Source organism: Dryobates pubescens, chromosome Z, assembly GCF_014839835.1.
Source record: "Dryobates pubescens isolate bDryPub1 chromosome Z, bDryPub1.pri, whole genome shotgun sequence".
NCBI lineage: Eukaryota > Metazoa > Chordata > Aves > Piciformes > Picidae > Dryobates > Dryobates pubescens.
Window position 1 is genome coordinate 91,719,702 of NC_071657.1, and position 18,020 is coordinate 91,737,721.

The window sequence follows — 18,020 nt, forward strand, 5'->3', positions numbered from 1 at the left end:
CTCATTCCCCTCTACTCTGCCCTGGTAAGGCTGCATCTGGAATATTGTGTCCAGTTCTGGGGCCCTCAGTTCAAGAAGGACAGAGAACTGCTTGCAAGAGTCCAGTGCAGAGCCACAAGGATTATTAAGGGAGTGTAACATCTTCCTTACAAGGAAAGACTGAGGAAGCTCAGGCTCTTCAGCTTGGAGAAGAGATGATAAAGGGTTATGTGATTGATGTTTATAAATATATAAAGGATGAGTGCCAAGACGATGGAGCCAGGCTCTTCCCAGTCATGCCCAATAACAGGACAAGGGGCAATGGGTGGAAGTTGAGGCATAGGAAGGTCCATGGAAACATGAGGAAAAAAAATTTTCACTGACATAGTGATGGAACACTGTTACAGGCTGTCCAGGGGGGTTGTGGAGTCTGCCTCTCTGGAGATATTCAAAACCTGCCTGGATGTGTTCCTGTGTGATCTGCTCTAGGTGATCCTTTGGCAGGAGGGTTGGACTAGATGATCTCTTGAGGTCCCTTCCCGTCTCTAACATTCTGAGATTCTTACAGTTGGGCTTAACCTTAGAGGTGTCTTCCAGCATAAACACGATGACACTATGACCTAATGTAAGCATATGTCAAGTTACCATAGGCAAGTAGAAACATTTTATTTTTTAATTGTTCCTACTCTTTTTTTTGTGGCAGGCAGAAAACAGTGTGGAAGATGAGATTTCCCCCTCCCCCCCCAATTTAATCCCTACTTCAACATAATTTCACTTAAAGAAATTTAGCTGATTTGTTCTCAGCCCAGTTTGATGAGTCCAGATGCACTAAACTCTTTTGTTAAACAAGAACACAAGTTAGAGGCACATTTATCATGTTTCATCATATATGCTTCAATTGATGTTATATTGACCACAACAGGATTGTTAGTTTTAGCCTGACCAGCAAATGGTCATTTAGATACTCAAATCTTGGTGAACATATTCACACACAGAATCACCAAGGTTGGAAGAGACCTCAGAGATCATCAAGTCTAGCCTGTCACCACAGACCTCATGACTAAACCATGGCACCAAGTGCCTTACCCAGTCTCTTCTTAAACACCTCCAATGATGGTGATTCCACCACCTCCCCGGGCAGCACATTCTTGATGTCATCTGCAAATTTACTGTTGATGGACTCAATGCCCCTATCCAGATCATCAATGAAGATATTAAAGAGGATGGAGCCCAGCACTGATCACTGGGGAACACCGCTAGTGACTGGCTGCCAGCTGGATGTGGCACCATTCACCATCACTCTCTGGGCTCAGCCTCCAGCCAGCTCCTAACCTGGCTCGGAGTGCTGCTGTCCAAGCCAGGGGCTGACAGCTTGGCCAGGAGTTTGCTGTGGGGGGACGGTGTCAAAGGCCTTGCTGAAGTCCAGGTAGACCACATCCACAGCCTTCCCCACATCCACCCGGCTGTCACCTGAACATAGAATGAGATCAGGTTAATAATTTTTAATTAAAAAATGCAGTCAAATAAGAAATTAATCTGAAAGATCAACTGATTGCTCAAAGTCTCAAGCTGCACCAGGGGAAGTTTAGAATAGAATAGAATAAACCAGGTTGGAAGAGACCTTCGAGATCATCGTGTCCAACCTATCATCCAACACTACCCAATCAACTAAACCATGGAACCAAGCATCCTGTCATTCCTTCATTCAAGCACCAGGACAGTCAAAGGGAAAAAACCAACCAACCGAACAACAACAACAACAAAAACCCAAAGAATAAAAACCCACTACAACACAAATCAGTGGTTCTGTGAAGCACCACAACACTTGTATTTCAAGCTGGACACCAACTCCATGTGACTGATTGTTTTCAGTCCCTTCACCATATGAATGAAATGGCATTAAGAGGATGAAAGACAGCACCTCTATTTACTCAGTAATAACTCAAGCTGACTGAGATTTGGCTCATCTAAAAGATTAAATTTTTAATGAATTTATTCTTTTTTTAGCTGTCTGCCTTAAGGGAGTTGTCTTTTTTTTTTTTTCCCCTCTGAACATGAGCTAAATATTCTGATTTTTGTTTTCCCAGCATCAGTTTGCGGTTCCCCTGCAAAACTAGAACAGACAAGGTGGATTACTAAACCACCTGAATGCACTGCAATTTTCATACCAAGTTTCTGCTGTCCTGCAGAAGGGCCTTTGTTTAAAGGCCTGATGCATGAAGCTGTAAGAAAGACTGGAGACCTTGCCATCTGACAGCAATACTAAGAACTTGTGAGAAACAATTCTTAGCAGTCTCTGAACTCCTCCTGTTGAGTTATGGAGGACAGAATCAACCACCACACTGGTATGAAGAGTTGCTTGCATTTATTATCATTAGGTAACATCACTTGAGATACTCAGTTTTATGCAACAATGTAACAATCCATAAGTTTCTACATTTCCAGTTTGAGAAACACAAATTCATAGCTTCCTTTGCATTACAGAAAGTGCAAGTAGTTTATATGCAAGACTAATTTGCATGACTGGATGAATTAGTTATTAGGATTGTATTTAATTTGACTTCAACTCTCCAGTTCAACATCTGCTTAAGCATCAACAATACTATTTTGAGTTTATATACAGTATTAAAAAAAAATCCCCAACATATCAGCTTCCACCACCACTGGCCAAGAATGTAGTCAGTAATAATATATTTAAAGATTTGTTAGTAAAGATGTTCTTTAGAAAAGGCATAGGTTTTCAAGAGACGGAAGACTGCTTCATTAATGGCACAGGGGTGGTGCATCTGTTCACAAGGAATCTAGGCACAGAGTGAAGCTATGATTGTCTTTTTGCTTTCAAGTATACTGGAAACATGCCACACCATAGCATGTGACAACTCAAACTGAGCAACATCAGTGATGTTCACTGAGATACGTGCAAGAAACCTATCTGCTTGTTCCATTTATCTGCCAAGCCTCCTTCACAGGAAAATAATCCTGGTAGATTTTCCTCCATAAAAAAAGATGCATTAACACCAAAATAACAGTTGTGACTACCTTGTGACTACCTCAATATTCTGCAAGAGATGTTTCACCTTAACTGATCCTAGAGAATAGACCTTTAGTACTCAGGACTTCATCAGCTGTTACAGACTGCAGTTTGTCCCTTCATTACACATTTATGGCAGGATGATACTTTTACTACTAGTTAAACAAGCATTGGTCCCCCGTCCCCAGTCTACTGGATCTTTACAGCTCAGAGACCATGGCATGTGTCCAGTCACCAACTAGAACTGAGTAGCACCCACAACTTTACAACTAGATGCTGCTGTGATACCAGCCAACTGAACCAGTTGTTTAAGGTGCAGAGTTTTAGCTACCAGTTCACTTCCCTTATATGAATGTAGCACTTCTACCCCAGGTACATTCAGTTCCTGTATTTTACGGCAGTAAGTGCAACAGAAAGGAATGATGGTAACTTTAAAGGATGACTTTAGCTAAAGTCACCTTTAAACTCTTCTATGGAAGATTGCAAAGAACTTAAAGTTAGCATCCACCAGCATGTGCCCAACTGTCCATTTGTGTTGCCCTGAGCAATCACCTTCTTTTTATCTATCATAGCATCTTCTTTGAAGGTATGTTTAATCTGCTGGAACATGTTTTAGCTTACAGACATCATGGAACAGCAGCAAGAGTTGCAGACAAAGTGAAACATGTAGAAAAATCACATTAAGAGGTCCAGTTATTCCATTTGTCCTTTTCTGGTTATGCCTGGTATGACAAAAGAATTTAGGGTTAGGATGGCTGTCTTCTTGTCTTCTGTTAGAAACCAGACAGTATTTCAGGAAAGACTTAGATACATAGCAGTGAAATGGATTTGCTAGATTTGACAGTTCATATTCCATAGTCAGTGGTCAGAAAGTTGGAGTTACAATAGTTTTCAGTTGTCCTGGTTTAGTGGCTGGCCTCACCTAATCCTCAACACTAGGAACGAAAGCTGTAACAGCACTTCAATTTTACTCCAATTTACCCGGAGCACAAACCCACAATTATTTAGGGGATTAAACTCCAGAAAGCTGTATAGGACGGGGTGTGTTAACTTACCCCTAAAGAGATATCTGAAGGAATTTAGTGAGCCACTCAGAGTTTTGCAGCAGATATTTATTCATTAACTTTCCCTACAGGAAGAAAAATCTAGATCTACTATGGCCTAGAGACTTACATGTATGGAAGAATAAAATCTTGTTTCTGAAGTGAAGCTGTCTAGAATGCAGCTAGCAAGTCTGAGTAGAAGTACTCTAGCAGAAGTGGGTTTCTTAGGAATTGTTTACCATACTCCAGAGGAGCATTAGACTTCAGCTAGGGTAGTTTTCAGCCTGCTCTTTACCCAAGGTTTTCTGAATGAATTTCAGATAATTAAGTAGGTTGTATTAGTGGAAGACTTACCTGATCTATTCAAATGGGTTTCCAAAAGGATCACCAAAAGGACCAGAAAGTGGTTTCTGAGATTCATTCTAAGGAAAGAGATAATAAGCTGGTAATGGATTTCCAGGTTTACTCTGCATGGCTGTATCAGCTAGTTCCTATTCCAAACATCTCCCAAGAATATTGCAGGGTCTCTGACAAATATGCACTAACTTTATTGCTTTAACAAGAGAAGAGAAATCTAAACCAGTGTTAGCAGTTATGCTAATTTAGGGAAAAGAAACTTCCAGAAAAGCCATCTGTGCTTACTGAGTATTCATTCAAAACTAAGCCAATATAGCCATGATAAGATCTGGCTTAGCCAAATGTTACATGTAATAAACTTGCATTCTGGAATAGATCTAGGAGTTTCCAACCAGGGCTTCAAGTGTTGCAATCGCAAAATGGAGTGATGTAGTCAAGCCACTTCTTCCCCCAGGAGTACTGAATATGGAAGTCACACTGCTCCACAGAAAGGTAAGCCTAACCAAAGCACAAGACTTCTGAAGATAATTATGAAGTCTTCTGTAGAAGCTCCCAATACTTATTAACTTTCTGCTAGGAGTTGCAGCTTGAAAAACTAGCTATGGACCTATGCCAAGTGGAATTATACTTTGCTAGCTTTCTTGCAACCAATGCCCTCTCTTCGATTAATTATTAGCTTCAAACATGCAAACAGTTTTGTTCTGTGGCCTCTAAGGCCAGAACTAAGCCAAGGCACAAGCACATGCATCCATGATGTCAAAGAGGAAAAAAAAGTTTGTGGATTTTTTTTGGCTTTATTTTTGTTTTGCTACTTACAGAGAAAGCACTGAAAGAATCCGGTTTAGCTTGACTTTCAAGCAGGCCATCAGCTGGTAGCACACTTTGTCTGGGAGCAGGTTTTGGTGGTTCTAAGGTAAAAAGACAAAGACACCAGCTTAACAGTTTTAAGGAGAAATCAGATCTGTCTGTATGAGCAACACCAAAGCTTGTCTAAGTAAACACAGAACCCCCAAAAAAACAACGTACAAAATTGTGAGGTCACTCAGAGCAACTTCTTTGTCCAAAGTGTCCCTCACTACACTGAGAGTAAATGGTACAGAACTGCTTCACCTCATTGTGGTCAACTAATTTAGGCACTAGATGTCAGTGTTCAGCCACTGACATTGATCAGGTCTGTAACATTAGGAGCAGTAGGGTTGAAAGACTGTTCCAGTTACCATTTACTGAAATTTTTAGTTATATCAGGAAAGACTAGTGATCTGGCATTCCAGATTTGGAGTAATTATCTAGCAGAAGAAAGAAATTACCACTCATTTTGTCAGAGAGCTTGTTAGTTTCTATACCATCATGTTCTGTACTAGCTTGAAGAATGCATATGTGACTAAAATAATTGCTGAAAGCTCCAGAAGCACCTGAAAAACTTTGCTGCTCTCCTCTCCTTGCTGGTACTGCAGGTGGCTTTGTCAGATGGAAGTCTTTGAACATTTCCTTAACATCCTTCACCTCTTTATCACCAAGTGGATCCAGAGCAATGAAAGCATCACTCTCTATCTTGGACAGCTCTTTCTGAGGTGCAGTTTTAGGTGGAGGCTGAAGTAGGCTAGCTGTTGACATAGAAGGCAATACTGATGGTGTCTGAGCAGGTAGTGTTGAAGGTGGGAACACACTACTCTGGAAGGGATTTACAGCACTGGATGGCTGCACCCATGAACTAGATGGAACTTGTGCTGGCTGTCCCCAGACAACAGTGGACTGAGGGGCAGTTGGATTAAAAGATGCAGACTGGTTCCAGCTTGACACTGGTGAAGCCGTAAAGGAAAGTGCCTGAGAAAATCCTGTAGGCTGAGCAGACAGGGGTCCAGGGAAGACTGATAGAGCCTGACCGAAGAGAGGTGTCTGTACACTCCATGGCGACTGAGTTACTGGCAAGCCACCTGGGGGAGGAGATTGTTGTTACACAGCACTTTAGTAATCTGAAGACCTTAAGCAAGAGTATCAATTCTACCAATGATAGCAGAAAAATATTTTTAATATACAATCTGCAAAAACTAATCTATATTTAAAAATCAATTAATTTGGGGGGAAGGGAGCAAGGGGTTTACACTTTTTACTTTATTTCACTCAGTCCTGTTAGAACAGAATTGAGGCTGAAATAACACAGGGAGGAACATACCTAGTCCTAGAACACAAATAACATGCATCTGCCACATAGTTCTGTCTAAATGATTAGTAAGACTGCAGCAGTATTACCTTAGCCTCCCAATTTATACTTGGCTTACTTACGCCTTCTGTACCCAAAGCAGCAATGTGCTATCAAAATTTAAGCAAAAAACCCCAACCCTATTCCAGTGAAGGATGTGCAGTTTAGGCCTCTGTTCAAATGTTAACTAGTTTAGGGGCAGACAGTATATAGATTAAAGTGCATGGCACTATCATGAACTAAAGGAAAATTAGAACCCCTGGACCAACACCTTGACTTTGAGCTAACCTAGAGAGGAGAATGAAGACTCTGTGGTTGAACTCGTTTTGAAGGGGTCTAGTGGATTACGTAGCACAGGTCCTGTTTGTGCCACTGAAGTCATGCTAGAGCTCTCTGTAGTAGGCACAAAGAAGTCTGAGCTAAAAAAGTCATTTGATGCCATCTAAAAAGAAAACAAGTGAAAAATTGTGTGAGACAGCATGGCAGAACACATTAATATGGTCAAGACTTCATAGTCCAGAGCTACAACACTTCAGATATAGCAGAGCAGATAACTGATGTATCCTTTAGAGATAAAGCACAAGAGCTATAAGCTTCACCACTTTGTTAAAGCTTGCTGAGACATGCAGTGTGAAGTAGGTGTAATACTTAGTAGTTGCAGGTCAGCAAAAGAAGAAAACAAGTTAAATTGAATTAATTATTTGCTACCATAATAAACTTCTGTCTGCCCTCCCCTCACCCAAACGTTTCTACACAGTCTGCAGTGACCTCTGCAGTTCTGGCAAGTCATTAACATTACCTCAGTAGGCAGGTACTAAGAAACTACTGGCTTCTGCATGCTAGTACTAGTACTTCATTGTTATGAAACTACAGACTGATGCACACACAGCTGTCCTAAGAGGTTCCAGCATTCTATCAAGTGTTAATATATGTAACAGCATACTTACCAGACCTTTACAAAAGTATGGAAGCATTAAGAAAGGAGGGTACATAATTAGTGACCATAACTACTACTATGAAACATTCATGGTTACAATGTATCATGGTTGCAGAGGTTGTTAAGAGTGTGCAAGGCAGGAGGTTGCGAAGCAAAGGTTTTATGAAGCTATTTAACCAGTTACATGGCATGAAGAAAAGCTTCCCTAAGCACAAGAATATCACAATTAATTACTTGAATATTGTTCACCTTGACAGACCTCCTTCCTCTTCCTGGCTTGGTACTTTGTGGTGGTGGGCTAATGGTTATAGACTCATGTGATATGAGCTGGATATTGCTTTCAGAATCCAGCTTTACTTCATTCTGCAGAGAAGGACCTTCCACAAGCAGGTCTGATGGCGCTTTAATAAAGCCATTCTGTTCTCTCTCTGGTACCCCACTGGGAGTTCTTGTTGCAGGCAACCTACTCTGAAGTGGCCATGGGCTTTTTAGTGCTTTTTGTTTGCCAGTTCTATTAGAAATCTGGTCAAACTGTTCACCAAAGTAGTCAACATCACCATTTGACGAACTATTACCCACCAATGCCACGGTACTCAGACTTTGCTCCTCATCGCATTTTAGAGAATCAAATGAAGGTGGTGCAGATTGGTCTGGCCGTGCAAAAGGATCATCACTGAAAGGGTCTGGATTAGGTGCAGGAAAGAAGCTGAGATTGGTAGAGAAAGGACTCTCAGGCAAGAAGAGTGTCTGTGGCGTTGGTTGTGGAAGAGAGGTTGTTTTGCCATTTGAGAAGAAATCCTCTTTTGTAAAAATCTGTTTGGTCTCAATTTCAGAATTTAGATCCACTAACAGAATCTCTTTAGCTTCCTATGTATTCAGAAAGAAAAATGAAGTTAGTTTTATGTAAGACTTGCTCCACAGCACAGAAATCTCAAAGGAAATAGCTGCTAAAGGAGAGATTCAAGTATCCCATACATTACACTACTAAGTATTCCATACCACAGTGAAGTTGCATTAAAGCTTCATCTTACAACTCATTAAGGCAAGCACTGCTGAATGTGGTAAAAGTCACATCTACTTAGTTTCAGAAGCCTAATGTTAAAGGCACCTGGCTCATACTACTTTAGTTAAATCAGATGCTTGTTCTACAGCCTAGAGACTGCAGGGTCTTTAAGCCCTAATTACATCTAGGCTTTCATTTAAGTCCAGATGATGTTTGAGTTCTAGTCCTTTGTGAAATCATACTGCTTTGAGCGTGACTTCTACTTGCAGTTTCACCTTTGTAGTAAGATCAAAGAGCTATTTGGCAGTGGAAGGTGCTAATGTCACCTCTCCACCAAACCAGCAGTAGAAGGGCAAGATTTAGTCACTAGCTAGTTTGACAGCACCAATTGTATCATGCTGATGATAGCTTACAGTGCCAGAATAAAACAGCAGAATTTTGGGGGTCATAAGCTATGACAAATTTTAGGTATAGTTTCGTGAATTTAGGCCACATCTTAAGCTAGGGCTCCTCATCTAGAATGGCTAGAAGCCCACTCTGAGGAACTGAAGGATTCACATGTCCTTTAAATGAGCTTCAGCTTTAAAGCTCTTTAGCAGTCTGCAATAGCTCTCATACCTAGTAGAGACATGTACTTCCAGACACCTACCTAGAGAAACGGACCCATGCCAACCTCAAAGTTAACAAGGCCAAGTATAAGGTTCTGCATCTGGGTCAGTACAATCCCAAACACAGATGCAGGCTGGGAGATGAGTAGATGAAGTGGATAAGCAATTATATGTATTGGTGCATGGAAAAACTGAAGATGAGCCAGTAATGTGTGCTTATAAGCCCAGAGAAGCCAGTTACATTCTGGGCTACATCAAAAATGTGTGACCAGCAGGTCAAAAAAGTGATTTTGCCCTTCTACTCCATTCTGGTGAGACCTTATAGTAGATACTACAATTGCCCTAAAACACTGTTATGCTCATGATAGCCAAACATATCTCACTGAAACCAGAAACCAAGACTAACAAAGTAAAACTAGATCTTATTACTAGGTCTAAGACTACTCTCAAACCAAGAGCCAAGACAGCTAAGCTAGATTCTACTTACAGTGGAACTGTTCGTGTGAGGTGGTGTTGACATATCCCCAAACAAGTTTCTCTGGTCAACCCCCTTGAAGCCAAAAACATTGAAAGAATTAGAGTCATTGCAAGAGCAAGACTCAAGCATTATGCAAATATACTGTAAACACATCTATAAATACTCAATTTCTCACCCAGTGTGGAGAGTCAGTTATGAATTCCTTAATGGCATGAGCATAAAGATCTAAGTTTTAACTTACTGGTTTTGTTTTGTCAGGTTGATCAGCAGACAGTGCTTCACTACCATTCTGCAATAGACAGATAAGTGTCAGCAATAACTGGAATATCAAAGCTTGTCTTAAACAAGGCATTTGCAGGTGTCAAAATGTGATAGAGGAAGTATGAGGGAGATCACTAAATTCTGTAGGCCCATCTTACTTTCATTTCAATGTAACTGGACATTGGGCATTGACTTCTTAATACTAATAGTGTAGAGAAAATATGAACTAGTTAGGTTCACTTAGTCAGGTATGCTGCTGTAACATGAGTCAAGAATGACTTACCTCATTCTTACTTGTCTCTTCATTCTAAAGAGGAAAAGAAAGCTTTCAGTACCTACACATGATACAGAATACCCAAAGCCACTCAATTTGAAGAGCTTACCAGATATAGGAGGAAATCAAACTGCCAACAAGTAACTTCAAGTGATTCTTGATTTAGATAGACCTCTGTGGCAAGTCTCAGCCCTAGCAACAGCCCTAGCAAAGCTGATGCAAGCTGTATTTCTATGCAGGCTAATGTGGTTTTCATACTTTTACTCACCTTCTTTTTGTCTTCATCTTCCTTCTTCTTCATATTATATATTAGTTGGAAGAGGTCCTTGAGATCAATAACTAGAGGCTCAGCCTGAAAAGAATGAAGATTTTAGGCCATGTACTACTTCTCCCTGGACTTCCAGGGAGAAGCAGGCTATGTAGCAAGCCAAAGTTTCCCAAATGGTGCAACAGTAAAGTTGAGGCAACAGGAAAAGCAAGAGTTTAAAGGATTGTGTGCAGTGAAGCACGATCATATCAGAACTGTTGTTAACACCACATGGAAAGTGGCTGCATTTGTGCTAACCTTACTATTTTTTTTTTCCTCCCTAAAAATCTTGTAGAAAGAGATTTCAGAAGTGCAAGTCCTAATCACACTTTCTTAAAAGTGTAGCTTATCTGACAGTTTCAGGAGAGGAAAAAAATTTTCCACTAAGGTATTTTCTACCAAGTACAACATAGAGCCTGTTAACACTGAATGCATACTCGCCCTCCCCATTTTGCTAAGTCACTTGTCACCATCAAAGTTCACACAGGAAAAAAAATACGGTGGCAACAGGTGGCCTAGATAAAAGGGATGCAAAGGCTGGAGGCAGATCTGGCTGCAGTGACCATAAGATGGAGTTCAGGATCATGCAAGGAAGTAGCAGGGTAGTAACTAGGATTACAATCCTGGACTTCAGGAAAGCTTACTTTGACCTCTATCTTCTTAGAGGAATTACATGGGTTAGGGTTCTAGAAGATAGGGGAAATGTGGTTAATATTCAGGCACCATCACCTCCAAGATTGGTGCATCTCCTTGAGTAAGAAACTAAGTAAGGAAAGCAGGACACCTGCATGAAGCAGTAGCTTCTGGAAAAAACAAAATGGAAGAGTCCACAGTATGTGGAAAGAGACTGGCTACTGGAAAAAAGTTTAGAATTCAGAAACATTGCCAGAGTATGTAGGGATGCAATGAAGATGGCTAAGGCCTTCCTGAAATTCAAGGTATCAAATGTAAAAAATAAGAAGGGTTTAAAAGTACATCAATATGAAAAATACACCAGGCAAAATGTGGGCCCACTGCTGAATGAGATGGCTGCCCTTGTGATGAAAGATACAGAGAAGGTGGAGTTAATGAATACCTTCTTTGTTTTAGTCTCTACTGGCAAAACCAGCGCTCAGGAATCCCAGACCCTGGAGGTAGGAGGGAAAGTCTGGAGGAAGCAGACTCTCCTGCAGTCAAGGACTGGGTTAGGGATCATCTAGACAAGCTGGATACCCACAAATCCATAGGCCCTGATGGAATGTACCGACAAGTACTGAAGAAGCTGTCTAAGGTTATTGCTAAGCCACTCTCCCTCATTTTTGAAAGGTCATGGAGAACAGGAAAGGTGCCCAAAACTGAAGGAAAGCCAACTCCACTTCAATTTCGAAAAAGGGTATTGGACCCAGGAAACTACAGGCCAGCCAGCCTTACTTCCATCTCTGGAAAGGTGATGGAACCATTCTGGAAATAGTCTAAGTGTGTGGAAGAAAAGATGACTATCACAAATAGCCAGCACAAACTTAGGAAGGGGAAGTCATGCTGGACCAACATGATAGGCTTCTATGATGTTGTGACTAGCTAGGTAGATGAGGGAAAAGCAGCAGTTGTTGTCTACCTTGACTAAAGCAAGACTTTTGACCCTGCCTGCCATATCATCTTTATAGGCAAACTTAGGAAGTGTGGGTTAGATGAATGGACAGTGATGGAAAACTGGCTGAAGAGCAGAGCTCAGTGTTGTGATTAGCAGTGCAGGGTCTAGTTGAAGGACTGTAATCAGTGATGTTTCCCTGGGGTCAGTACTGAGTCCAGTCTTGTTTAACATTTTCGTCAACAACCTGTATGAAGGAACAGAGTGTACCCTCAACAAGTTAGCTGATGATACAAAACTGAGGAGTGGCTGACATACCAGAAGACTGCACTGCCGTTCAGTGAGGCCTGGACAGACTGAAAAGGTAGGCAGAAGGGAGCCTCAAAGTTTAAGCATGCAAGTGTACAATCCTACACTATGGGAGGAATAACCCAGGTACAAGCTAGAGTTTGACCTGCTGGAAAGCATCCCTGTGGAGAAGAACTTGGGAGTGCTGGTGGACAAGTTAGCCATAAGCCAGCAGTATGCTTTTGTGGCTAAGAAAGCCAGTGGTATGCCGAGTTGCATTAAGAAAAGTGTGGCCAGCAGGTCAAGGGAGGTTCTTCTCCCTTTCTATTCTACCATGGTAAGTCTGCACCTGGACTAGTGTGTTCAACACCACCCAGTTCAAGAACAGGCAACTACTGGAAGAGCCCAACAGAGGGCCATGAGGATGACCAGGGGACAGGAACATCTGCTTTAAGAGGAAAGACTAAAGAGAGCTGTGGCTACTTAGCCTGGAAAAAGAGAAGACAGAAGGGGTCTTATCAATGCATATCGATACCTCAGGGGTGGAGGTCAAGAGGATGAAGCAAGATTCTTCTCAGTGGTGGCCAGTGATAGGAAAAAGGGCAATAGTCACAAACTAGAATACAGGAGGTTTCACTTGAACTTAAGAAGAAACTTTTTTACTTTGAGAGTGATGGAGCACTGGAACAGGCTGCCCAGAGATGAGGTGGAGTTTTCTTGTATGAAGACTTTCAAAATCCACCTGGACACATTCCTGTGCAATATCATCTATAAGAATCTGTATTAGCAGGTGAGTAGTTGGACTAGATCTCCAGAGATCCCTTCCAATCAATACTATTGTGCAATTCTATGAAAGCTTCTATAGCTAGTACTATGTTTATTTTAATCAGGATTCAAATAGTGAAACCAGCAAGGCAAGCAAGCATAAAGTAAAATTACACACTCATTAACAAGAATGTTTTGAGTGTTTGCTGAACTGATGGTAGGTTCAGCTGTATTTATTTGGAGATTTTGCTTGAGGCATAGAGTTGCTGCGTCAGTGCCTGGAATGGGACAAGTCCCCATTCAGCCACTATTTGTCTCAAGCAAAGAATCTTAAGCAGACCTCACTTTGTCTGAACATAATCCTTTGCTATTCAAGGGTTTTAAACAATCAGCTTCCAGAGAAAACATTTCAAGAGTTAAACTCTGACAAACTGATGCAGCAGTCTAGAACTGCAGAAGTCATTACTTCTCAGCTAGGTAAGTTTGTACTATAAATAGCTAGAAGCAAGCCAACCACTGCCTACAACTTGGCTAATCTGACAGGCTGGCAAGTGACACTGCATGGTGAAAAGTTCTGAGAGAACAGATTTCAGTCCTGAACACACAAAAGACTTTTATACTTAATCTAGGAAAAACAGTGAACCAGTGTAACAGAGCTCCAATAAACTAAAACAGGCTTAGGAAAGGGTGTTACAGCCATTAAAATATAGTTACATGCTCCAAGAAGGAGCCCCTGAGTTCCAGGTGTAGTGAATCTGAAGCTGCCAATAGGTTCTCCAGCATGGCAGGTATGCATGTGTATGATGCTTTGAAGTCTTGTCTCAAGTCATTACACTGACACTATAATGACAAGGTTGTAAGTTATAAACATCCCACTAAAGCTCAGGTCATTTAGGAAGCTGCATAATGTTCAGCAGTAATTCTAAGTAGTTTATTCCCAATGCTGCTTACATACAGATTGTCTTCAAAGAGAAATGTTTTTACACCAAGAGTGCAAAACACTGTCCCAGGTTGCCCACAGAGATGGCAGAAGTCCCATCCTTGGCTCTGAGCAGCCTGATCCAGTTGAAGATGTCTCTGTTGATTGCAGAGGGGGTTGGACTAGATGACCTTTAAAAAGTTCATTCCAACCCAAACCATTCTATGATTTCTGTATAGGTGAAATGCAGTACAAAAGAATCCAAATCCTTATCATAAGTAACTCTAGGAGGATCAGACCTGTCTTTCCCTAGCCCCAGAAACACCGTTACAATTAAGCAAATTTATTTTCACTTATGCACAAGGCAAAGCATCATGAGACATGGACTATTTGATTTCTAAGATCAGTACTGTTAATTCTGAAGGTAACAGGCCACTGTACAAGAAAGCTCATTATAATGGCTCCATTCATCTCACTAATGGCTTACATGATGCATGGACATATTAAGCAAAGTTAATCACAGTAGGCAAAACTGAGTGTTTTGATTTTGGACTACAAGGTAAGCCATTCATCATGCAGTCAGCTTCTACTGCCCCCATTTTGGAGAAGAGTCCATTCCACCTGTGCTGATAATGCCCTATAGTTCATAGAAATACCAGCAAAACATTTCACCCTTATGTGTTAGTGTTTATGCAATAATATTACTCATAGCAAGTGGAAAAAGGTGTCTGGATACCTGTTGTGACGTTTTTATGGCAAAAAACTGGTGCTGTCCCTCTCCTCCACATATATAGCCAAAGGCACGGTTGTCAGTCACGTCACGGGCAATAAAAGAGATTTTGTTCACTGGATGTTCATGCTCTATAACCTAGAATTGGGAAAAGCAATAATTATTGGTTTAAATTCCTGGAAACATAATAGCTGCTCTTTGCAATGAGAACATCTCAGACTGTTAGAATTCAAGGCTGGAATTTATCAGTCTTTGACTAACCACAATAGGATAGCTATCTTTCAGGTAGGAGGCTTCAATATTACAACACATTCCACAAGACAGATTTTAAGTGTGGTAGGAGTGCATGATGCTACTAAGAGATCTAGTCCAGGTTGGTCTAGCTTTCAAGCACCTCACCTGAAGAATCACAATTACATTAAGAGATTAAGTCCTTACCCCGGTTTTCTCATCTATTATCTTGATACCAGAGAGGGAGATGTTCACACAGATCTTCTGTTTGTGTTGACCCTGGGAACGGGCTGCCACTGCCATTCCCTAAAAAAGGATGAATGAAACAGTGTTAAACTGAGATTTCACTTGTTTCTTTACACTCCTCGTGAGCCCATGGCTATGACTGTACTAATGCTAAATCTAATAATTCCTATGCAACTGTACAGTTAGAATAGAATAACAGTTAGAGAAGTGTTCCTTTGGCAACATATGCCTGACAAGGTTTGAACTAAATAGTTTCCTCTGTGTTTTAGACCTTTAAAGTTTATCTTAGTTCACAAAACTGCTGCAGAAGCAGCATTTTTGATAGCTTTCCCTGCCTGAGTGAAATAGTGGTGTATGCTCCAGAAGTAACCACCTTTTTTGCTTTAGGGTCTCACTCTTTAGTTCAGCCTTGCATCTTGGCATGACTGTTGTCACAGAATGCCAATTTCACACAGTTCCCCTCCCAGTTAAAACCCCAAGCTCACTGTGATCAAGTTCATGCTATTAACATTCATACTGAGTGCTTACATGAGACCCAAAGAGCATTACCAAGCTACTAAACATTGCCTTTTGACCAAAGGCTTACATCTTAAAAGGTAAGATCATTTAGGATGGTGTTGTTATTACTATGTTACCATTAGGCTGTATTTGAAGTTGCCCTTACCTTCAGCTTCATCATTGAATCCTGACTCATTTTGTCTCCTCTAGCCTCTGGGACATCATCAATGCCAATCAGTTTAGCTTTGTATCTTACACCATCACCTTTGAATCTGGCCAAGAGAGTTTCATCTGTCTTTTCTGGCCCTGGAAAAAGAAGTTTGTGGTGGCGGCTTTTTTAAAGTGGTTTCTGTAATACCCAAATGTCTTATGTGGTATTGTCAAAATCCTATAGCCACCAGGAACAGATCAGGCTGGAATACTAAATTGAAATGGGAAAGTATTTTGTAAAAACCCTGAATGATAGCATATTATAAGGTTCAAAAGAGTTTGCAAAGGTAAAAGAAAAGGTGGGAGAGAGGTAGAAAGACTTACTGTTCTTCTTACAATTAGAAACCTTCCCAGCAGTTAAGAGATTAGCCTCTAGACATAAATAATAGTGAAGCATTGAGCTGGCTGGTGCAAAGATAAGACAACTGCAGAACAACTGGGGCTTCAAAGGAGCTAAAGCAACAAAAATTCACACACGGAGAAGTCAGCCAGACATCAACAAGAGACCAATAGTGTCAGAAGTTCATAAAGTGACAGCAGAGACCAACTGAAAAAACTATCTATTCAAATTATGCCATGCACATGTAAACTCTTTCCCAGAAATTTAATGAATATGTATTACTGTAAGTGTATACAAAGCATCTGAGACCACCTTTGCTTATGTGAAACTGTAAGGGTGACCCCTTCACATCTGGCATTGTTAATAAAGGCAATACCTTGGCTTAATAGCTATCAGCTATCTCCCCATATCAGTTGCCCTCAGCTCTCGTGTAGTCATATCTTTTTTTTGTATACAAAATTCTCCTGTTTCATCTGCTAGAACTTTCTATCAGGACCACAATTTCTACAAGTCCCCATAATCACTAGGGATTTTAGCTAATTTTTGCTCTTTCTGCTGATCTCTCTACTTCTCAGAACTGCTTTCTTTTCTTCGCTACATGTTCAACATACTTCAAGTGCATACTTAGGTATATATTTCTATGAGATTAGATCAAATAAACTATTCATAAAAAAAGCCACAAGAAACCAAACTATTATCTGACCAACAATAATTATCAAGGATGGGTTTTCTAGCTTCCCTGGTCTAAAATCTGTATCTGTGTTCAACACATCACTACCTCTCTGGAGTGAAGGGAGAAGCGAGTTCAGGTTCAGACTGACATTGTAGCAGGTTAACCTTGATGCTTTAGGGTCTGATCACCTCAGAGGGCTTTCTGAAATTTTGGTGACTTGTCAAGAAAATGAGCCATTTAACAAGTGAAATTGAGATCTTTAGAACTTCAAGCTGTGGAATATAAATCTTTCAAATTAAAAGCCTCCTTCCTGACTAGTTTTATTTTATTAGCTTATTTACTCACTATTTAAGTCAGCTTGAAACCTTGGAATTACTTTAACTATTCTGCCAGAATGAGGTAAGCATTTCCTACCTTTCTTTTTTTCCTTCTTTGGAGGTTGTGCTTTTGGTGGAACCTGTTGCTCAGGATGGCTGCAAGTAGTAGTTTCAGCTTCAGCTGACATGATGAGATGGTGGTCAGCTACACTTACTGTAGTTTAAAAATGAAAACAACAATCAGTAGGTAGAAATAAGAATATTTATTCTTTAAGGTAAAATGTTATTAACCCTGTTAGTCCAATTTTGTTCTGCTGAGCACTGAAGACTAGCAATACCCAAAAGTTTTTGTAGTTATCTTAAAAGAAGCATGACACACCATTTATTCATCTCAGGCTACAGACAGCACAAGGTTAGGGCCACTAGGTGATGAATCCACCTCAGTAATACTCAATCTGTAGACTGCACTCACCTACACCCATAGGGTGTTCTTGCATCACGCTGTTCTACAGAATCAAATAGTCTGGGTTGTAAGAGACCTCCAAACATCATCCAGTCCAAGCCCCTCTGCAGTAAGCAGGGGCATTCTCAGGTTGTTCAGGGCCCTGTTGAGCATCATCTTGATTACCTCCAGGGATGGGGCCCCAAACAGCTCCCTGGGCAACCTGTTCCAGTGTTCCACTACACTCATGTTAAAGAACTTGTTCCTAACAACCCATCTCAATCTACTCTTCTCTAGCTTGAAGCCATTGCTCCTT

The 18,020-nt window shown here is 40.9% G+C and overlaps 1 protein-coding gene across 1 annotated transcript; it reads right to left on the reverse strand.

Moving 5' to 3' along the window:
- Positions 1–3,607: 3,607 nt before the first annotated feature.
- On the reverse strand, positions 3,608–17,583 carry DAB2 (DAB adaptor protein 2). Its single transcript, XM_054178650.1, has 13 exons — positions 17,360–17,583; positions 15,889–16,028; positions 15,186–15,284; positions 14,754–14,885; positions 10,440–10,523; positions 10,181–10,204; positions 9,646–9,708; positions 7,797–8,414; positions 6,899–7,052; positions 5,823–6,344; positions 5,227–5,318; positions 4,408–4,475; positions 3,608–3,732 (listed from the first exon to the last, which is right to left on the reverse strand). Exons 1-12 carry the CDS (start codon positions 17,448–17,450, stop codon positions 4,413–4,415), a joined length of 2,082 nt encoding a protein of 693 aa, XP_054034625.1. The 5' UTR covers positions 17,451–17,583; the 3' UTR covers positions 3,608–3,732; positions 4,408–4,412.
- Positions 17,584–18,020: the final 437 nt, after the last annotated feature.

Coding starts and splice junctions, on each gene's coding strand:
- DAB2 (XM_054178650.1), bottom strand. CDS start 17,450: ATGTCAGCTGAAGCTGAAACTACTACTTGCAGCCATCCTGAGCAACAG. Junction 10,524..14,753: donor CCATAAAAACGTCACAACAG/GTATCCAGACAC, acceptor CATTCTTTTCAG/GCTGAGCCTCTAGTTATTGA. Junction 10,205..10,439: donor AAGATGAAGACAAAAAGAAG/GTGAGTAAAAGT, acceptor TTTCCTCTTTAG/AATGAAGAGACAAGTAAGAA.